The sequence below is a fragment of the Propithecus coquereli genome, unplaced genomic scaffold (assembly GCF_000956105.1).
Source record: "Propithecus coquereli isolate 6110/MARCELLA unplaced genomic scaffold, Pcoq_1.0 Scaffold249, whole genome shotgun sequence".
Lineage (NCBI taxonomy): Eukaryota > Metazoa > Chordata > Mammalia > Primates > Indriidae > Propithecus > Propithecus coquereli.
This window is the reverse complement of record NW_012148052.1, coordinates 4,838,602-4,859,518: the sequence shown is the minus strand read 5'-3', so window position 1 is coordinate 4,859,518 and position 20,917 is coordinate 4,838,602. Positions and strand designations below refer to the sequence as shown.

General features: G+C 49.3%; 4 protein-coding genes across 6 annotated transcripts in view; 2 read left to right on the top strand and 2 right to left on the bottom strand.

Moving 5' to 3' along the window:
• MANEAL (mannosidase, endo-alpha-like) overlaps positions 1-5,127 on the top strand; it is a 5,366-nt gene extending 239 nt beyond the window's left edge. The window contains exons 2-5 of one of the 2 annotated variants that reach the window (XM_012646680.1): positions 51-421; positions 1,568-1,677; positions 2,465-2,541; positions 3,571-5,127. In XM_012646680.1, the coding sequence (XP_012502134.1) occupies positions 51-421; positions 1,568-1,677; positions 2,465-2,541; positions 3,571-4,207 (1,195 nt within the window). In that variant the 3' untranslated portion in view covers positions 4,208-5,127. Of the gene's footprint in view, positions 1-50; positions 422-1,567; positions 1,678-2,464; positions 2,542-3,570 lie in introns of those variants that run through there. The other variant, XM_012646681.1, reaches the window with a different exon arrangement.
• A 1,120-nt stretch (positions 5,128-6,247) lies between these two features.
• On the bottom strand, positions 6,248-10,077 carry YRDC (yrdC N(6)-threonylcarbamoyltransferase domain containing). Its single transcript, XM_012646755.1, is given in 6 exon segments — positions 6,248-6,639; positions 6,957-7,099; positions 8,692-8,811; positions 9,101-9,215; positions 9,672-9,817; positions 9,820-10,077. Coding segments are annotated over 6 exon segments (840 nt in total). The 5' UTR covers positions 10,063-10,077; the 3' UTR covers positions 6,248-6,566.
• LOC105812342 (chromosome unknown open reading frame, human C1orf122) lies at positions 9,678-11,327 on the top strand. Of its 2 annotated transcripts, none has more exons than XM_012646757.1 (3): positions 9,678-10,188; positions 10,414-10,615; positions 10,850-11,327. In XM_012646757.1, the coding sequence occupies exons 2-3, from the start codon at positions 10,568-10,570 to the stop codon at positions 10,943-10,945; spliced, it is 144 nt and encodes a 47-aa protein (XP_012502211.1). In that variant the 5' UTR covers positions 9,678-10,188; positions 10,414-10,567; the 3' UTR covers positions 10,946-11,327. The 2 variants fall into 2 exon arrangements, with proteins under 2 accessions (XP_012502211.1, XP_012502210.1); XM_012646756.1 differs by having other exon boundaries at positions 10,028-10,322.
• Positions 11,328-15,663: 4,336 nt separating this feature from the next.
• Positions 15,664-20,917, bottom strand: part of MTF1 (metal-regulatory transcription factor 1) — a 38,942-nt gene continuing 33,688 nt past the window's right edge. Inside the window, exons 9-10 of the mRNA XM_012646670.1 lie at positions 18,515-18,578; positions 15,664-17,219 (exon numbers count right to left, since the gene is read on the bottom strand). Of these exons, the coding sequence (XP_012502124.1) occupies positions 16,789-17,219; positions 18,515-18,578 (495 nt within the window). The 3' untranslated portion in view covers positions 15,664-16,788. The remainder of the gene's footprint in view (positions 17,220-18,514; positions 18,579-20,917) is intronic.

Here is a 20,917-nt window from a genome sequence, read left to right as displayed (position 1 = left end):
CCGACGCCTAGTCCCGCCTTCCTCCCCCCGCGCACCGCAGGCGCCCGGCACGTGCCCGCCCTCCAAGGCACGCCACCCCCGCCGCCGCCGCCGCCCCGCACGGCGGACCCTGGCAGCTCCCCTGGGCCGGCCCCCGCGGAGGCCGAGCCCGCCCCCGGGCAGAGTCTACGCGTCTACTCGGACCTGCACGCCTTCTACTACTCATGGTACGGGAGCCCGCGGCGCGAGGGCCACTACATTCACTGGGACCACGTCATGGTGCCGCACTGGGACCCCAAGATCTCGGCCAGCTACCCCCGCGGCCGCCACAGCCCTCCAGACGACTTGGGCTCCAGTTTCTACCCGGAGCTGGGGCCCTACAGCTCCCGGGACCCCGACGTGCTGCGGGAGCACATGACCCAGCTCAAGGAGGCCGCCATCGGTGAGTTCCCCCCCCCCGGGTGGCCCTGTCCCCTAGCCCCGTCCTTCTTCGTTCCCACACCCCGACTCCCGCTGGTCCTGTCACCGGGCCTTTGGTCCCACTCGCCAGCCCGCCTGGCTTCTTAGCCTTTCTATCCCACTCTCTTCCTGAGCCCACCACCTGGCACCGCCTTCTGCTTCTACTGTTCAGCCTCCTAACCTGGGCCCTGCTGACCCCTAACAATTCCAGGGCCCTTCATAGGGCGGAGCTGCTGGGAGTTTGCGCCAGGAAAGGGAAGCAGAGTCTTCAAACGTGCTGGGCTCTAGGCTGGGAGATGGAAAGTGAGGCCTGGGTATCCTGGCTCCTCTGGAGCTCGGGGTGGCCTCTGCTCTCACATCAGGCACAGGAGGAAACAGCAGCTCTTCCTGCTTTTACTGGCTTCAGAGAGGAAAGTTTGTCCCTGTTGCATGATGGACCCTGCTGTTTGCAGGGGGTTGGGGGTGGGGTTAGGAGCTTTTTATCAAGTTCCCAGGTAGAAGAGAGGTCTCTGGGAGCCTCCTTTGTTGGCTGGGGAGGGGAGGCTCACTTGCGTCAGATGTTGTCACTGAATTTTGCTGAATTTTACAGTACATGGTAATTTACCTGGAGATGGTTCGTGGGGGGGAGGATGGAATGACAGAGACAGGAGTGGGAAGTACACAAAGACAGGATAAATAAGACAGGGGTTACCCTCCAGGATTTTACAGTCGAGAAGGCAGACAGTCCATACGAATGTTATTTCCCAGAGAAGCACTGAGATGACCTCTCCTTAGGGTTCTTCTCCATGAGGGACATCAGAGGTGCTCCTCTTCTTCAGAGGTAGAACTGTGGCTTCCAGGTGGATGTGGCGTTGTCCACCCGTCCCTTTGTTCTGCTACTTGCTGATGCACTGGAAAGCCTGGCTTCTGCCCGGCCTGGTTCCCCAGCCGCTGCGCTTCAGCACCGCTGGCGTGGACAGCTCCAGGGCGCAGGCTCTGGGATCCAATCTGCCGGACGTGAACCTGGCAGGAGCCTTGCTCAAGGCTTTTAGAAACCGTTTTGCAATTGGAGGGATATGTTTGTGAGAAGAAAACCTCTGCTGAGGGGGATACTGCCTATCTCTGAAGAGGCCTCTGTGTTGTGTCTCAGGCGTCCTGGTCCTGTCCTGGTACCCACCCGGCATGGCTGATGACAACGGGGAACCCGCAGATGACCTGGTGCCTGCCATTCTGGACACCGCCCATCAGTTCGACATCCAGGTGAGTGTCCAAGAAGAGGTCACGTGCTCTCCGCCCCACTCTGGAGATTTCCTCTGCCCTGCTCACAGGGTTAGTGCCTCTGTAGAAGTTCCTGGCAAGTATGTAGCAAGTGTGGTGTTGGGGAGGGTTCAACATAAATAGTGCCTATGTCATACTTATTTTCCTGAATTCTGAGAAAACTAAATACAGGACAAATGGGAAACTAAAGAAATGTCACTTTTATTAAATAAGAATAGAGGTTAGGTTGGAAACCCTGGATAACGAGTAGGCAAGAGCCAAGTGGACCTGCAGACCGAACTGTTAACTCAACTCCCTGGTGGGAGGCAGCATCTCCAGGAGTAGCGGGAAACACGTGCTCCCGTCAGGCGGGCTCACCTGCAGGAGGAAGGGCGGAGCTGAACTAAGCCGGTCGTTAATTTCCCCAAATGTACCGATCAAGTCAGTCATTTCCCACTTCTGTGGTGAAGGAAGGAAAACTACAGAGAGAAGCCCCCTTCCCCTTCCCCCTCCCTGCGCCAATCACTTGGAGCTGGCACATAGTTTGAAACCTGTTAGCCACCCTGCAACAGCCCACACATGCCCTGCTGTGGGAGCGGGGCAAACTTCTCATCCCTCTTTTTTGGCCTTGAAGGGCAGTAGCTGTCCTTATCTCTACTGTGCCCACTATCACCAGGCCCTCTCCTGAACTCAGCCTCTGCTCAGGCCGTGGTTGGAGCATTAGCCTTACACATTGTGGCCCCTGGACAGATACTCACCTGACTTATTATTACTCCTTTGTTTGTGACAGGTGGCCTTCCACATCCAACCCTACAAGGGCCGGGATGACACCACTGTACATGACAACATCAAGTACATCATCGACACGTAAGGCTGCTCTGGGGGCTGGGATTTTGGTGGGGAACAAGATGGGGGTGGAGGGGAAGAGACACAGGGCAGGACGCCTGTGTTCCCAGCAGCTGTTTTATGGTAGAAGCTGGACTTAGAGTCAGGCAACCTGGGTTCTAATTCCAGCTCTGTGGCGTCTTCACCTTTGAGTCTCACAAGAGTTACATGAGTTAATATATATGGAAGTGGCTTGTGCGGTGCTTGCACGTCATTTATCCATTCAAAAAGCATTGCGTGCCTACATGTGTCCAGGCACTGTCCTACGCCCAGTTACACAGCAGTGGGTAGGCCCAGCAAAAGTTCTGATTTTGTAACATTTACATTCTAGTGTGTGTTGGGGGTGCTGTGGGGCAGGCAGTAATTAAAAAGGGAAAATCAAATAGTGATCCATACTATGAAAAAATAATAACGAATAAAGCCGAGTTTTGTGCCAGAGCATGCTAAGGAGCTACTTTGCAATGGGCGGTCAAGTGAGTCTCTCTGAGGAGACAACGTGTGAGCTATAACACCTGAGTAAAGAGTCAGCTCTGCAAAGATCTGGAAGTAGAGAGAAAATTTCCAGGCAGAGGGCTGGCAGATGGAAAGGCCGTAAGACGGGACAAGCTTGGCATGACAGCAGAACAGAAAGGCCAGGTGGGGAGGAATAGATGGGGTAACAGCAGGAATGGAGGTAGGCAGGGCCAGGTCAAGTAGGTGGGGCAATGAATGGATCACAGGGAGGCAAGAATGGGAGCCTGGAGATCAGTTAAGTGGCTGTTGCCACAGTCCAGATGAAAGATGGCGGTGGCTCGGCTCAGGGTAGGGAAGTGAGGCTTAGGAATGGCAAGGCTGGGAGGGAGGAGGGAGAGGAGCCAGGTTTTTGCTGAGAGGCGTGATGAGTCCAACCATGGAGATTGACCGGGTCCCAAACTGTGCTGTGGTATCAAAAAATATCTCATCTGCAGCTGGTCCTACAGCTGTGCTGGTCTCACCCATCTAACTCAGGCTCTTCTCTCTCCTGCCCCTCAGGTATGGCTCCCATGGTGCATTTTACCACTACAAGAACAGCATGGGCAAGAGCCTCCCGCTCTTTTATATCTACGACTCATACCTGACGTCCCCTGAGGCCTGGGCCCACCTCCTGACACCGAACGGACTCCACTCAGTCCGCAATACCCCCTACGATGGGGTCTTCATAGCGCTGCTGGTGGAGGAGGGCCACACCCACGACATCCTGGCTGCAGGGTTTGATGGCATGTACACCTACTTTGCCTCCAATGGCTTCTCCTTTGGCTCCTCCCATCAGAACTGGAAAGCTGTGAAGAACTTTTGCGATGCCAACAACCTCATGTTCATTCCCAGTGTGGGGCCTGGCTACATAGACACCAGCATCCGGCCCTGGAACAACCACAACACTCGGAACAGGGTCAACGGCAAGTACTATGAGACAGCCCTGCAGGCAGCCCTGACAGTAAGGCCTGAGATCGTCTCCATCACCTCCTTCAATGAGTGGCATGAGGGCACCCAGATTGAGAAGGCCATTCCCAAGAAGACACCAACTCGCCTGTACTTGGACTACTTGCCTCATCAGCCCAGCCTGTACCTGGAGCTGACCCGCCGCTGGGCGGAGCACTTCATCAAAGAGAAGGAGCAGTGGCTGATGTGAGGGGCCTGCAAACGGGGCAATGAGGGGCTAATGTCCCAGCCTTGCTGGGAGCTGTCACCATATGGGGCTCAGCTGAGGTTGCAGGCACTCACTTACTCCCAAGTCAGCAGCTGGGTGCTTATGGGTGGGCCGTTGAGCCTGTTCCTCAGGCAAGTGGTGCTGGGGTGCTCTGCAGTGACGGGAAGCTAGGCGGTGTTCCAGAGAGGGAACAGTGGAGGCTGGCAGGCGACTGGACTTAGCCTAGGGCAGCTCCACATCTTCAGAACACTTTCACATAATCCCTTCTAGCTTTGAACTCTGTGGCAGGTTGGTGTTGTGTAGTGGAGTCCCCCAGTCACTGTTTTTGGAAGGGTGTCAGGGTCTGGGCCAGCATGCACTCCCTTCTGCCAGCCTGTGCCCTCTCTTCAGGCCTCCTTCCCACATCATCTGTCTTCTCTAAGTTAGGGAACCATATTTGAGACTTTCTGAAAGGGAATTTCTAGGTTTAAGCTCTTCCCAGTAGATTCCTGAACCCAATCAGGACATAATCCTGAGCATTCGTTCAACACTCGCTAATCGAGCACCTTACTATGTGCTAGGTGCTGCGGAAAACTTGACCAAGGAATGGTTCCTGTTCCCCCTGACACTTGCAGGATCCAGCTTCCTTATTTGGTGTGGCCTTGTAGCTGGTGCCTGGGCACAGTTGTGTTTTTCTTTTTGCAGTTTTACCTAGTGCTAGGAATTCGGTTCCATTTCCTCTAAAAAAAAAAATACCTCTGCACTCCAGAGCTCACTTTTCCCAGACTTGGCTCCAGGGAGAGGACTAGGAGGACACCCCCCTCCCTTTAGCTGCTTGAACTGAATGAGACCCACTCTCTAGAGCCATTTTCAGTGCTACTGTGATTTGTATTTATTAAATATGAAGTGGTATTCTCAAGTAAGCATTCCTTTTGCTCTCTTCAAGACCTCACAAATCTGACTTCAGTCAGATTCTGTGACTCACTGACGTATGGGCTGGGCTAGCTATAGTTTTAGCACGATGAAGAGTGGATTTGCTTAAGAAATTTCTAGTTTAAAGGAGATTTTTAGAGGAAATAGTTAACAAACTGGTAGTTTATTTACAAATTAACTAATATGCTAATGACAGGGGCCCTCATGAAAGCAGGCCCCTGGAACACCTTCTTGGCAAGATTCTTAGGATATTCTTGAAAATATGTGCACTGGAAACCACTGTACTAAGAAGATTATGGGCTCAAGAATTGGAATTCTGGGAACTGGGGTACAAGAGGGGAGTGGGGGAGTAGACCCCAATGGTCACCGCAAGGACATGCAGCCCCAGTGAGGTAACTGATCTTAAACCCCACTAGATAGATGAGCAGGCCTGGCCACCTGGCTTAATTGGGGAAACCAGGGCAGGCAGGGCTGGACGCTGACCTGCAGTCATTTACAGAAGGTAGCAACACTGAAGCTTCATTTCACAAATATACAATTTTGAAAAATACTAAAAAGTATGTCAAGACCAGGGCGCAGGGACAGCCATTCTCACACATTGCTGATGGCAGCGTGACTTGAATTCAGTTCTTTTGAAGGCTAATCTCTATCAAGAGCCATAAACACGTTCGTATACTTTGACCTAATACGCCTACTCTAAGGAAATAATTCAAAAGAAGAAAAATAAACCATTTACAAATGTTTAATAGCAGCATTTTTTATATTAAAGAAAAACAAAGTTCAGATGCCCAACAATTACATTTAACACTCGGTACACATAGGAATAAAGACAAAAAGCTGCTAAACTGGATTTAAATAAAGGTATTACAAGTATATAATTAATTGTAACTTAGGCTTTCCCCGCCAGGCAATGACAACACACTGCACCACCAGCTCTGCTGGTTCAGAAAAAGCCTTTGGCCTGTGGCTCCACACTCTTAATCCTAACCTGGTTCCAACTTCAGGAGCCCAATCCATGCCTTCGGTTACCTGAGACTTTTAAACAGCAGTGGCACTTCTAGCTGGTTTGAACCTTAAATGCCACCACCCAACAAAGAGGAGGCTCTTACAAGATTCCAAGTCTGTTACTTAAAATACTTTTCAATTAAAAAAGAGGAGAGAAGGAACTTATCAGAACAAGGCCACCTAGGAATGTTCTTAACCTCTCCATTCAGCTTTTGGCTGACATATTCAATTATAAATAATAAATACAACCTTTCCCCCAGCAGCTTCTGGGGCTTGGTCTACAGTGTTCGGAAAGATGCATGGCCTAACCGGTCAGGCTAGTGATGTAGCTCCAGCGGCCTCTGCAAATGAGGCCTCGCCAACCACCAGTGGACAGACACATAGTATCCAGCGCCGGTCCTTGGGCCTTCCCTCCTCCCGAGTTTCACAAGCAGGATCCATGTGAGGGAAGCAGCCCATATTTCTGTTGGAGGATGGCCGTAGTACTTTCCAGGGCACTGAGGAAGAAATAGAGGACAGTTAACAGTTTGACTTTCCAAAGCCCAGAGCCCATCAGAGTCAGGTGAACAGGGACCTAAACTCACTGGTCTTACTATGCTCTGTTCATCGAACTCTTGATGACTCCTTCTGAATCCTAAAAACACCAGCAAACACTAGCAAACTTAGCCCTACTGCATCTAACACTTTTCAGTATCTGCCTGTACCCACTCAAGGCAAAATAGGAGTGACAACCTTCATTTTGTCAAAGTATTTTTTTTTACATCTTTCCAACCTCCCACAAGTCCTATCCCCATGCCACAGGAAAGAGACTTACCAGCCTGGACGAATGATGCCAAACTTTCCAGGTACAGATAAATCAACCACAGTTGAGCCAAGACGACACTCAGGGCTCTGGCCATCCCCAATTGGTCCCCCATCAATGACCAAGGACAAATGAGGCCACAGGTCTTGGAACTCCTAGGAAGAAAGGAACAAAAAGCATGGACACCATCCCTGGCATCTACAATGATGTCATACCACACACAGGGTTCATAAATCTGTCAAAGGCCTCATAGTTTTAAAACAGGAGGCACCTTCCTCTAAGCAGAGGAAGGAGGAACCTCATTTAAAGTCAGCTGTGCCAAGGACTAACACATGCCTAGAGCTTAAAGAAAATCTTGCCATGGCTAGGCATGGTGGCTCAAAACCTATAATCTCAGCACTTTGGGAGGCGGATCCCTTGAGCCCAGGAGTTTGAGGCTGCAGTGAGCTATGACTGCACTAGTGCACTCCAGCATAGGTGACAGAGTGAGACTCTGTCTCTGAAAAAAAAAAAAAAAAAAAGAAAATCTCGCTGTGCCCAGAGGAAATAAGTTCTGGGTAGAAGTCCAGAGACAGGGGCTCTAACCCTGGACTTTCCACCACATCTCTGTGTGACTGCATGCAAGTTACTTTATCCAGGCCTATAAAACAAGGAGACTAGACTAGATGATCACTAAGGGTTCTTCCAGTTCTGCACTGTGATCCTGGATCTCACTGCAACTGTGGATCAGGGTAGGGAAAGGAAAACAGCGTAGACTCTGCAAGTGCATGCCACCAGTTCTCAGGCCTCGGGCTATGGGAAGGATATTCCCACTAGAACTGTGGGTTGAATTGTCAGCTAAGCTAGAGCTTCCCCTACCCCCCAGTGAAGACACTGCAGTGGCAGTTAGGCCTGGGAATCTGGAATGGGGGATCATAAATACCAGTTACTGTGCTGGACAGATTAATGATTGCTGACAAGTTAAAAACCTCAGCCTCTCCCTGCTGCACCCCCATCCTTGCTTCTCGGGTACCACCAGGATCCAGTAAAACCTGTACTCTGAGAATGAGAAGGGATGGTGAGCTCTCACCTTCCACGGCCCCTGACCCACTCTCTAGGTCTGGGCATGGAAAACCCCATCGCCTTATTACTATACACTCTACATTTAGTAAGAAGTAAGTGAAATTTCTGTGTGTCTTCATTCATTCTAACCTATGTAGCCAACATAGAATTAGAATGATCCTTGGCTATGTAGCCAAGATAAGATTAGAATGATCCTTTCTATGACCTGGCTTGTGGCAGAGGTAAGAGAACAGGGTCAGGAATCAAACACTGGGTTAAAATCTGGGTCAGTCACTTAATGGCTTTGTGACTTGGACCAAGTGATTTAATTTTTGGAGCCTTAACTTCATTTTTCTTTACAGCACTGTTGTAAAGACTTATAACCTAACTCTGCAGTCTCCAAAAACTGCTAACTCCAAAAACACAGAACAATAATTTTGCTTACCATAATCTTTCCTGTTAGTAAAGATAGTAGAAAGAAAACACCAATTCTTCCGTTGGCCTCTTAAACTTGAGATAAAAATCTGAGATTCTTTAATTTAGATCCCCCCTCCCCAACTCCCTGCCTGCTGGGCAGCCTTCCCACTGTTGACCCCAAAGGGCGACTGTCCTGCGGGGCAATTACAGTGCACCAGCAACCCAACTGGGTTAAGGGAAATAATATTTGGGCTGGTGATGTTTCTGGGGGAAGGACTGGGTAACTCACCTCGACATTCAGAGAACTGGCCTGGGAGCTGAGGTTGGCACTAGTGAGAGCAAGAGGTCCCCCAAACATCTGGGCCAAGTCTTGCATAAAGGCATGGTCAGGAATCCGGATGCCTACAAGCTATGGGGAAAGGGGATCGATCATCAGAAAGGTTGGAGGGGCTAGGGGATGGGTCTGGTCTGGGTTCTAGTGAAAGCCAAGTGGCCAGGAGTCTGGGGATGCAAAAGAAAAAATGTATTTTTTTTCAATATTTAAACAGGAACCACTTAGACTGCTTTCTCTCCCTCTTACTCTCCCAGAGGAAGAGAAGAACGATCACCAATAGCAAATGGCATTGGTAGGACCTCTTGCAGTGAAGCAACACCAAAAGTCGACTTTACGCTCAGGAACAAGAGAAAATTTGACTCACAGGGGTAAAGGGATTCAGATCCTTGTTAAGAGCCTCTGAGCGTTCCATCACCAGGGTCACTGGTCCTGGCAACAGGTCTTTCAGGAGCTCCTCGGGTACTCTCACACGGCAGTACCTGGGAAACAAAGGAGAGCAAATCCACTCAAACTGAAGGGCCACCGGTGGTCCTTTCTCCGACTCCAGGCAGACCCAGGAAAAGGGTCCGTCTCAGACTACAATAGCTGCACTGCTGTGATACTGTGATAGCAGTATCGAACTCAGTGTTTTGTCTTCTTCAGGACATTCGCTACTGTATTAAGCTACTGTGTTCGTTTCCTTTTTTTCTTCTGCCCCGATTAGCACAAAAGCGCCAAGAGGACAGGGCCCCTGCCTGCCTCGTGCATCGCTGCGTCCCAGCATGTCGTTCAGGGCCGGGCACACATTAAGCGCTCGGTACACATTTCCAGTTCCGGATTCCCTGGTGAACCTGGACAAGCCCCTCCCGCTCTCTGCGCCTCAGTCTCCCAAGCCTGTCACCGGAAACCCCTCCCGCGGTGCCGCCCCTAGCAGGGCCGGGTCGGGGCGGCCTCACCTGTAGACGTCGACCACGCGGCCCAGGCATACGGCCAGCGGCTTGGCCTCGCTGCGGCCCTTGAGGCGGTACACATCGCGCAGCGCCGTCGAGCAACTCGCCGAGCAGGCCAGGCCGTACAGCGTATCGGTGGGGACGGCCAACACGCGGCGCCGGCGCGCAGCTCGGCCACGGCGGCCCGCAGCGCCTCGGTCCAGCCGGCGCGCTCGGGGCTTGCGGCCTGTCCGGCCCCGCTGCCTGGGAGCCGCAACAGCCGGGCCCCCGGCGCCGCCGGAGCGGGGCTTGGCGGGCGGAGGAGGCGGCCGCTCCGGGAATCCACGGGCCCCTCGCTCAATCCCACGCTGGCAACCACCGCGGCCCTCATACCCCTGCCCCACAGCGCTGGAGACATCCGCCCAGGCCCGCTTCCGGGAGGAAGTGACGTTCCCGGACAGCTTCCGGTCCTGGAGGCTCGGCCCCACCTCCGCGCCGGGCAGCTTAAAGGGACCACGACCCCCAGGAGGCTTGAAGGAGACCGGTGGGGACGGGGCGGGGTGCAGCTTTGCGGCGCCCTAGCGCAGCGCTGGGGAGGGGGGGCGGCCGAAAGGGGGGCGGTGGTCGGGCCGCGCAGGCGGAGATGGAATGGGGCCCAGGCTCAGACTGGTCACGGGGGTGAGAGGGGGCCCGTGGGGCGGGGGGAAGGGGCTCGGACCCCGCGCAAGCGCCGGCCCTGACCGTCTGTCTCTCGCTCTCTCCCGGGCAGGGAGGCTGCCGGCGTGGACCGCGGGAAGGCGGGGCTGGGGCTCGGCGGGAGGCCACCCCCGCAGCCACCCCGGGATGAGCGCGCCCAGCAGTTGCTGGACGCGGTGGAACAGAGGCAGCGGCAGCTCCTGGACACCATCGCCGCCTGCGAGGAGATGCTGCGGCAGCTGGGCCGCCGGCGCCCGGAGCCGGCTGGTGGCGGGGTCAGTGCCCACCCCGGGCTGGGCCTGGGGGGGTGGGATCTGCCCACTGGGTAGACTGGCCAAGCCCTAGCTTCCCCTGAAGAGTGTCCCCACCGCTTTACCCCAACCTCTTTTGATCTGGCGAGAGGTTTTGGAAAAGTTAATACTATCCAAATGCCAAGTGGCCATATCCTTGTGGGCCCAATCCAAGGCCTTTCCTCCCAGCCTCACTTTTTTCCTTTCTGTTCCAACTAGAACGTCTCAGCCAAACCGGGAGCGCCCCCCCAGCCAGCTGTCTCCACCAGAGGTGGCTTTCCAAAGGATGCTGGTGATGGAGCTGCGGAGGCCTGACCATCCCCGTACCGGATGTCCTGACTTCTCTCCCCTCCCCAGGGCTGGTGGCTGGACTCTGAACAACTCCCTTCAATAAAGGGGCCAGTCTTCACTGGCAGTGGCTGGTACTTGGCTCTCAGCCTGGGGTGGCAGCTCTGCTAGCAGCTGGGTTCACTCCCACTTCATCCTGGCTGAAAGCAGTGCTGGGCTTTGAAATGTAGCCAACGAATACCCAGTCTGATTACCCGGATTTGGGCGGACTAGCAGTGCTAGCCAGAGTGGTCTGGCCTGCTATGGGGGATCTAGGTGGTGTTACATGACCATTTCATGCTTTGGGGGCTCTTAGCCCCACAAAACACCTTCAGCAGAGCCTTGATTAAAAGGAAACCTGCAGACTCTCCTGGTGACCGGCCTTTCCTTTCTGTCCCTTCTCTAAGACTCTGATGGCTGGGCAGGGGGGAGTGGTGGAAAAATGTCAACCATGGGCAGGGTCGGGAAGAAATGCCACAGATACTACCAGATTTAAATAAGCATTTAATTAGGATTTCATTAGTATTTAATATTGCTTTTTCAATTCCAAAAAGTTAAATTTTCACTTCATAGCAGGTATTTTAAAGTACAATATTAAGTTTATACAAAATGAGCAATTAAGCAAACACCATTATTTCACATTCTTCAAAAATACAAATTCATATTTATTCTTTTTTGGGTTTGGAGGTTTCTTCCTTTGGAAGTACTGAACCTGTAACGTTTTCATATCGCTCAGTGGAAATCCATTGTTCCCATGTTTCACACTTAAATAAACTTGATAGACTTTTACATAATCCAAATAAAACTATTTAGGATTTAAAAAATTGTCACCAAGACCCCGGCCAATGATTAGTGTGTGTCAAAAAAAAAGGCTCTCATGGGCTCTTGCCTTTCCTGGCTTGAGGATCTGAGCCAGCGATTTAGCAAAAATCTGTTTCCAGCCACCTTCCCCCAACAGGGACTAGGAGGAATTCACAGGATAAGGGAATGGCCACCTTGAACTCTGACCCCCACTCCCACATTCTTCAAAACACAACAAAGGATGTAGACTGTTGAGTCGAACAGCCCTTGGGAGGCCTAAGAACACAGGAGGAAAAGGGCAAGAGAAGCCTCTGACTTGGCATCACTACAACAATAACAAGGATATTGCAAAAAACATCCCTGGGTTTTGGTGCAAAAAGGTTTTATGAAAAATTTTCCCATAAGAAAAAGTAGAAACTGCATTGAGCTGAGAAAGTGACACTACATTATCGCCCAATTTTGGCCCAGCAGGCACACCACCAAAAGGGCAGTGTATGGTTTTGAACCTCACTTCCAGTAAAAAAGCTTGTACTATGTACACATTGACATAAAGATCCAGTTTAATTTGCATTTTTCAGTGCAGACTGAGAAGCCCTCTCTTGAACAGGAGTAACAGTGAGAAATGCCCAGACTCTGGTCATCAGCTTTCCCTAAGAGCATGAGAAGAAATACAGGACCCTTTTCCTCTCCCCCAAAAGTATGCAAGAGGAAACAGGCTAAAATGACTGACCAATCAGAAATATGCATAACTCAGTTTTGTTGCGCACTGTCCCCACACCCCGTGCCAATATTAAGGAGTGGACAATTTCTAATCTATGTCACAGCAGAACAATCTGCATATTGGATCTATGAAAATCTTTCTGCTTTGGCTGAAGTATATTTTAAAACTTCTCTATTCTATAGCCTGAGAATTGAAGATAAAACGGATGAAGGTGGAGAAGGAAGAAAGTTGATAAAACAGATTAGTAAAAGCTTTATTTACTGGATTTAATGAAGGCTGGAGACCTTTTTGCTTAAGGAAGCAACACAGGTAGCACAGGGAGCAGTATGGAAATGGCTCATGTTGCCTCCCTACTACCACCGACACCTCCCCAAACATATTTCTGATTGGTGGTGTAGGAAAATTGTAAACTCTTGAGCAATATTGTTGCAGTTCCACAAATCAATGGTTTCAGTGACTCTGGAGAAGTCTTTAAGATTAAGGACAATGGACATGATTATAAATATAAAAGTCTAGAAGGTGCCAGGTTTCTACCTAGGAACAACCTGTTCCTTCCTTTCAGGCATCACTTTGCAATGGTGAAGAGGGGAAAGATGGCAAGCGATCAAGAGGTGAGGAAAACGGGCCTCAACAGTCAGCAGAGGAAAACAGGACCCACAGCAGATCTTCAGAGAGCCTGAGGGGCGCCCCGGGGCACACAGGGAAGGCTTGCATAGATTGAGCAGTTGCGGAGAATGCATAATAGTGTTTCCCTATGAACAACCTCATAGCACAGGGCTGTTCAAGTGGAAAAACGCGGCCAGGCCAGGGCCACATGGGACAACGACTGTCAAGCTACACATATTGCACCAAGGTAAGTGATTTTCTTTTCACACCTCAATTTAACTTTTTATTCTGAGCAAAAAATAAAACTTTGTGGAAAGTATATATATGTATATATATATATACACAAAAGAAATTGCAGCAATTGGGTTAAAGATAAAATAACCTAAAGTGCTTTTTTATTTTATTATTTCTTTAATATACCAATATGAGGTTCTGCAAACTTGTCCCTCTGGACACATTCAGCATTATACAGAGTCTCTCAGGAAAACTCACCCACCTTCCATTATCCCCATCGGTCCACAGCCTTGACCCTGAAAATAAAACTCTCCAATCTACCGTCTTTCCCAGAGGTGAAAGAGATGCCCCTTGCCTTCTACCCAGAGAAGTCTTCACATCTTAAGGCCCCTCCTGGGCTTTGTACCATGATCTCCTTCTAAAAGAAGGTGGAATTCAATAAATGACACCACTTCTGTCACCAAACTAGTGGTGCCCCCACAAGAGTGGCCAGACCCTGCCAGGAAAGACTGGGCCACCTTCCCTCAGTGGCCCCCCTCCCCGCCCCACCTACCTGCCTGGGAAGGGCCAAATTCACTAAGGCAGTTTGGTGGTGCCAGCCAGAGTTTCCTTACCACCTCCTAAACCCATGAACACCAATCCCTGGTACTGAGCACCCTATAAAGGGGCAGTCTACCTGGAGAGGCTAGTGGGAGCTCAAAGTATAAATCTACAAGGTGAAAATGGTTAAGTTTACCATGGGAAGAAGAAAAGGCTTGATTTTATCTGCTAGACTTCTGCAGACCCCCACTAAACTCACCCTAGGTTCACTCCCAGGTTTGGAAAACCACTCTCCATGAAGGTTCTTTCTGGCTCCAGTTTAGCCAGGGGCCCTCTCTTCTCCAAGGTCCTTGGCACTAGAGGCCAAGCTTATGGAAGGATGGGGGGGGCGGGAAGCACCAAGAGAGGAGGGAAACACTGCCTACCCTGGGGAATAAATCTCTTCACAACCACTCACTGGCATTTCAAGCACATTCCTGATTTTTCAAAAGCTGATTAAGATCTGATAGTCTCTCTTGTAATCTAGAGTCACTCTCAAAAGGCAGATACTTAAACTTCTTCAGCTGGAAAAATCTGTCAAGCTAAACACTGTTTAAGATGCTTCTTCATCACCCCCAGTCTTTGGAGAGTGGAAAGGCCACTGACCTGGGCAGGGCCCAACATAAGCACAGCCCTGGCTAGCCAGGAAGAAATAATATTTAAACCATGGACACCTCAAATGTCTTTCCCTGGGCTCCTATTCCCACCTCAGCTCCCAGGGAGCCCAAATCTCAGCTAAACATAGGATGGACAAGTGGGACAGTCATTACTGCCCTCTGATACAGGCTAACTTTGGGGTCCCATCCACTACTCTCTTAGAAGTCGTAAATAGCAAGGGCCCGATCTCAAAGCTTCTTATGGTTGCAAGGCCCAGAAGCGGCCAAGGATAACTTGGGCTCAGCAGTTGGTTTTCCAGGAGGACTAACCCACTGTGGTAACAGAAGATTCCTCCTGCCTTTGCAACTTCTCCTGCCTTCTTGCAACTTCCATGGTCCCTAGAACCCACCAGCCTTTTGGGGAGATTGCAGAAGGTCAAAAAGTAATCAATTCTCCTGGCTAGACTCCTGGAATGAGAAGTCAGCTGGTTATAGTTAAGCCCATTTCTCCTCACGGCAGTAACAACATTCACCACCACTGCCCTCTGGTCCAAGTCTGTCCCTGAACATCCTGGATGAAGGCAGGGCCTCTGGCTGCAAGGTAAATTATCTGCTCTGCATCCTGTGTTGGCTGTCCCTGAGCAATGGCTCAGAGAACAGGAGAGTGACCAATGAAGATTTTCTTACATTAGGGAGTGGAAATGCAAGGCAAAGTTACAGCTGCCTTCTGCCTGACACTGTTGACTCGGAAGAACAGCCCTGTTTGTGGAACACTGCTACTCACACAAGGCAGGCAAAGGCTCTTTGGAGGCATAGGCCTATTCCACACCTCAGGCCATGCCTAGCTTCTGAGCTTGGTGAATTTGGTGAGCGCTCATGACTATATTAATATAGCCAGTTGAGAGAAACCTTCCATTCTAGTGTGGATTGTATTTTATGTTTTATTTTAAGAGGCAATGACTTGGAGCCAAAGGCAGACAGATGGATATAATTCTATACACACGCACACACACGCACACAATTTTTTTTTCCTATAACACAACTTAATGAAACATTCCAAATGAGATAACTTATTGCAACATTTCAGGCTTTTTGGTGGAAGGGGAATTTTTTGTTTTGTTTTACCCTGAGTAAAAGATCATCGTTTTATGTTTTTTCTTTTTGTTTAGAAATCACATGACTAAGCTGAGCAAGTCACATCCTCATTTGCACTGTACTAGGCTGTATGCAAAATCCAGAGGGATGAGGGGCAGAGATGGGAGGGGGCAACCAAAAGCCTGGCTAGAACCTCGAACCAGGACACCTGGCCTGCCGATTACATGCCGCCTCACACCAACTGCCTTAAATCTGCACCTTCTCCTGATAAGCAAAATGTAGCCCTTCTGCTCTGAGGAAGCAAATACCATTAAAAGGAAGGCAGACCACCAACCAGCAACTGGCCATAAACCACATGTTCGCCCTAGGACAAAAACAGGGAAGTTCCCCAAGGAAAATTCACTGCAATCTGCAAGCCCTGGCAACTGAGAGACAGAAAGAACCAGGAAGGTAAAGACTGTGATCGTATTGCTAGAGCCTGCTCTGTGCACACGTCATGGACAGACAGCAGTCAACAACTTGCCTAGGGCCTCTGCAGAACCAGGCCATGCCAGCAGCCTGTGGGCCAGGCCTTCAGCTGCCCATTTATGCTGAAGAGGGCTGCAGGATGACCCCTGCGTTATCCACCCTAAGCTCCACCGACACCAAGCGCGAACAAGGCCATCTCACCGAACCCTGTCCAACTCACAGTTGTCTCACTGGCCTTTGCCACTGCCCTCTTTGATGGAGCGCAGGTCTGGCCTTCCGAGCAAAAGTCAGCCTCAGAATCAAAAGATACACAGGGAGGAGCAACACCCAACACGCCGAACTCTCCTGCCCAATCCACAAAGACCCCAGTGCAAGTGATGGGCAGTACCAGATTGATGGAAAAACCACATCCTTTCATTTAGAATTTTTATGCATACGAGTAACCTTAATTTCCAAGTTCACATGACGACAAGCAAAAGTGACATACAGTGCAGCCAAACAGTTCATTTATAACTTAGCTTTTTTTTTGTTGTTTTTTGTTTTTTTTTTTCCAAAGATTAGTTCCTTAAAATGGATGCTCCTGGGATGTGAATAAAGAAAATACATCTGAAAAGTGAGGATTTCAAACAGTAGATTTCTTCATCCTTCAAATTTCTGACCCATGATGGCAGGAATCACACCCACTGCCTCCTGCTTGCCTCCTGTCCAGGAGGTGTGCACACGTGGGCCCTTCACTTGGAGAAGCCACTGGCCAAGCCCATCTCCTCCTCCCCCTGCAGCAGTGCTTCAATGGGAATCAGATTGGACGGGGTGTCCAGGCTCTGGAGGGACAGAAACTCTGACACATCCATGGCACTTAACGTTTCTGTCTGAGGGTCTAAAGGAGTCTCTGCTTGTCTGATCTGCTCACAGGAGGAGGGCACGGTGGAGGATGACGACAGGGAGACAGGAGGTGAGGAAAAAGTCTGCGGTGGTAGTTGCAGGCTGGGCCTGTTAGGAGCCTGGGGGCTCGGCTCTGGAGGGGGTGGGGAAGAACAGCCCTTTCTCCTGCCAGACGCCCGCTCCTTTGCAGAGTCCCGGCATGCACACTGACACTGACATGCCTCCTCTTGTTTGATGATGATCACAGGAACACTGAGGCCAATCTGCTGTACAGAGCTCCCTGCGAGAGAGGCAAGAGAGACTGCTCTTCAAGTAGCTGCAGGGTGGGGGTGTGAGGGGCAGGGGTATGTAGACAGCTGAGAGCTGAGTGCCAGGAGGCAGGAACAGTGGGAAGGATGGATGCCATGCTCTAGGCTTTGTTCAGCTTTAAACTGGACCACGTTCCCTCTAAGGTTAAAAGCTTCTGACACTCCCCAGCCCTATATGACAAAGCCCCCCTTCTTTAGAAAGCTACACACACAATTGAGATGACCCTGTATTTGCAGCTTCATTTCCAGCCATTTTCTACTGTACCCTCCATGTAGCCACAGTGGACGCCCACCTTTTCCTGACATGTTCTTTACCTCTGGGCCTATGGGCTCTTCCTTATGCCTAAAATCCCCAGATGCTGCTCTTCTTCTGGAGAACTTAACTCATCTTTCAAGCCCCAGCTCACTCCCTCCCTCTCTGTAGGCCTATGCAGAGGGCTAGCCCAGGTGAAGCCGGCACCAAGCTACCTGGCACACGTGCACAGTGCTGCTGTCTTCCTTCCATGCCTCTCTCCGTGCTGTACGGGACTGGCTTAGTTCTGCTTGCCTGAGAGACTGAGCTCCTTTAGGACATCTCATTTATCTTTGCAGCCCCAGTGTCTGACACACAGTAGGTGTCAATCTCCTCGTATGCACGCACATTCTCATTCATATTCGTTCTCTCTCTCACATGTGTGTTGTGCACATGCATGCTGAATTCAGCCAGGCTTTCTCTGTCTCAACAGAGCTAAAGACTAACAGACAGGAGAACAGAGTGGGAATTGGGAGGCCTGGGAACTAGTGCTTTGGCTCTACCACAAATTCATTTATGACTTTGGGGCAGTCATTTAATTTTTCTGGGTCTCAGTTTCTTAATCCATAAAAGCAAGAGTTTGAATAAAGGGAACTTTCAGCTCTATAAGAGTCTCTGACCCAGATACTATTTCTTCATTACTGTAATTAGAAAAGAGTCCAGTGAATTAACAACTGCCCTCTTTAGCATTAACTGTGATTCTAACTTTTTTCTGCATTTACAAGTTGTATCTGAAAGGTAAAAAACTATTACTACTTAAGGAATGTTAAACATGGTATATATGCCAGAAGTACATTACCTTCTAATAGTTGTGAGAAAATGAAATACTCTAATAAACAATAAAATGTGATGAATTTAATTGAGGCTGTTTAACGATTTTTAAAGTTTTAAAAACTGAGGCAAAACAATAATTAACTGTGCCTCAAGGGGCCCAGAAAATTGACTTTCTCTTAAGACTAACATGGAATTACATACCTGTGCTACTGGCTACTGGTACTGCAGTGGTAAAAAACACCTTCTCAACTTTAGATGCTTGCTGCTGAAAAAAAGACAAAAATCACATTTATGGCCACTGTAATCTGGCAGATTTCCAAGGACCTGAATTACAATGGTCATCCAAGAGGACAAAAAACCCTCAGTGTTTAGGGATTTTTGTACTGAGTGATGTTTTGTTTGTGCTCTGACATGAGGTCACTGCACTGTTTGACATTCAGTGCTGACAATGTAGCTAGCTTTGTACCCTACTACTTGGCTCTCTCCCAGCTGCCTAATCCAGTGGGTTCTGTGTGTCCAAAGGCTCCTCCCACGGTTGCTTTTCTCAAACTGATGGTCTTTTCAGAGGGAACTCCAGGGCTAGCTTTCCTTCCAGGCTTTCATCTCCCCCTCTGCCCCCTAATACTTCTATGAAAGCTGGAAAGTTCATTTTTTTCCCTCGGGGATTAAGCTGCATGCTTAATCAGGCTAAGGCTTCCTCTCACAGGTAGGCAGCGCATGAAGGCCCTGGGCAATGTGCTGTAAGCTGTACAGGATGGTCCAAGGGTGGGCCCTGGGCTCAGCCACACCTGGATTCAAATCCAAGTTCTACCACTTACCAGTTGTTGATGTCAGGCAAGTGATTTAATTTCTTAGAGTCTTAGTTTCCTTCTGTGTAAAAATGGAAATAACTGCTAGGGTTTAAATATTTGTCCCCTCCAAAACTCATGCTGAAATTTAATCTCCAATGTGGCAGTATTGAGAGGTAGGGCCTTTAAGAGGTTACTGGGCCATGAGGGCTGAGCTCTCATGAATGGATTGATTCATTCATTAATGGATTAACAGGTTATCATGGGAGTGGGAATGGTGGCTTTATAAGAGGAAGAGAAGCTGGGCATGGTGGTATACACCCATGGACCCAGCTACTCTGGAGGCTGAAGTGGGAGGATCACTTGAGCCCAGGAGTTTGAGAGTTTAAGGCCAGTCTGGGCAACATAGTGAGATCCTGTTTCTTACAAAAGGAAAAAAAAAAAAAGAGAGAGCGAGCTGAGGTAGCATGATTAGCCACCTTGCCATGTGATATCCTGCATTGCCTCGAGACCTACAGAGTTCCCACCAACGTGATGGCCTCACTAGATACAGCCCCTCAACCTTCGACTTCTCAGCCTCCATAACTGTAAAAAATAAAATACGTTTCAGGTATCTTATTATAAGCAATAGAAAATGGACTAAGACAATAACCAAAGACCTTCTCAAAGACCCCTGTGAGGATTAAATGAGATGAAGCATGTTGAGCACTAGGCACATGATGAACATGCAGTAAACACTAACTATTTATATTATTACTACTAAGTAGGACTATAAACTTACACCTGGAAAATCACCCTTATCACTGTAGTACATTTCCTATTAAATTGGCTAAACAGTTTCTGCTTTCTTCAAGTCTTATGTTAAAGGTGCTTTGTCTTTTATTCCTTTAAGGAAAAAAAAACACCTCTAAGATGAGTCTGGGAGGAAAGTGAAAGCTTTTGGCTAAGTTATAGGAGATGATGCTATAAAATAATGATGGAGAAATGAGACCCATATTTAAATATATTAAAATGAAGTCTATGGAAAAGGAATGACATTTGTCCAGACAAAACAATAATAACTACATGGAAGCAGATTGGGTCACAATACTGGGAAAAACCTTTCAAATGACTCTGGCCATGTGAAGATGGAAATAGGCTGCCTCTAGAGGTGGTTGGCCCCACTTCTGGAATCTGAATGCTCTCACTATTTAGTCCTAAACTGCCTTTCCAGTTTGTTTGATAGCAGCATACATCCACCCACAGATTCTCCTACCTAGTACATCCTCTTCTCCATCTAATTCCTACTCATGTCTCAAGACTCACCTGACCTGTATGGCCACTCAATAAGCCCTTAGGGTCTGAACCCCTCACCTAGCAGCACAATGTGGTAGCCAAGAGCACAGACTCTGAGGTCAGCCTGCCTATCCCAGTTTTGCCACTTATGAGCTGTGTGACCTTCACCCAGTCACTGAATCTCTCTGGATCTCATCTCTCCATTGGTAAAATCACACCTAACTCTTAGGATCGTTGTAATATGTTAATGTGTGCTTAGTGCGACATAGAGATATACAGGGACAGTAAAAAGATCATTGGTTGCTGGCGGAGGGGAAGGGATGGCTAAGTGAAACACAGGGAATTCTTAGGGTGGTGAAACTATTCTGGATACTGTAATTAATGGTGGATACATGACATTATGCATCTGTCAAAACCAACGAACAGGACAACACAAAGAATGGATTCTAATGTAAACTGTGGACTTTAGTTAATAATAATGTATCAATATTGCTTCATCAATCGTAACAAATGTACCATACCGATGTTAGATGTTAATAAC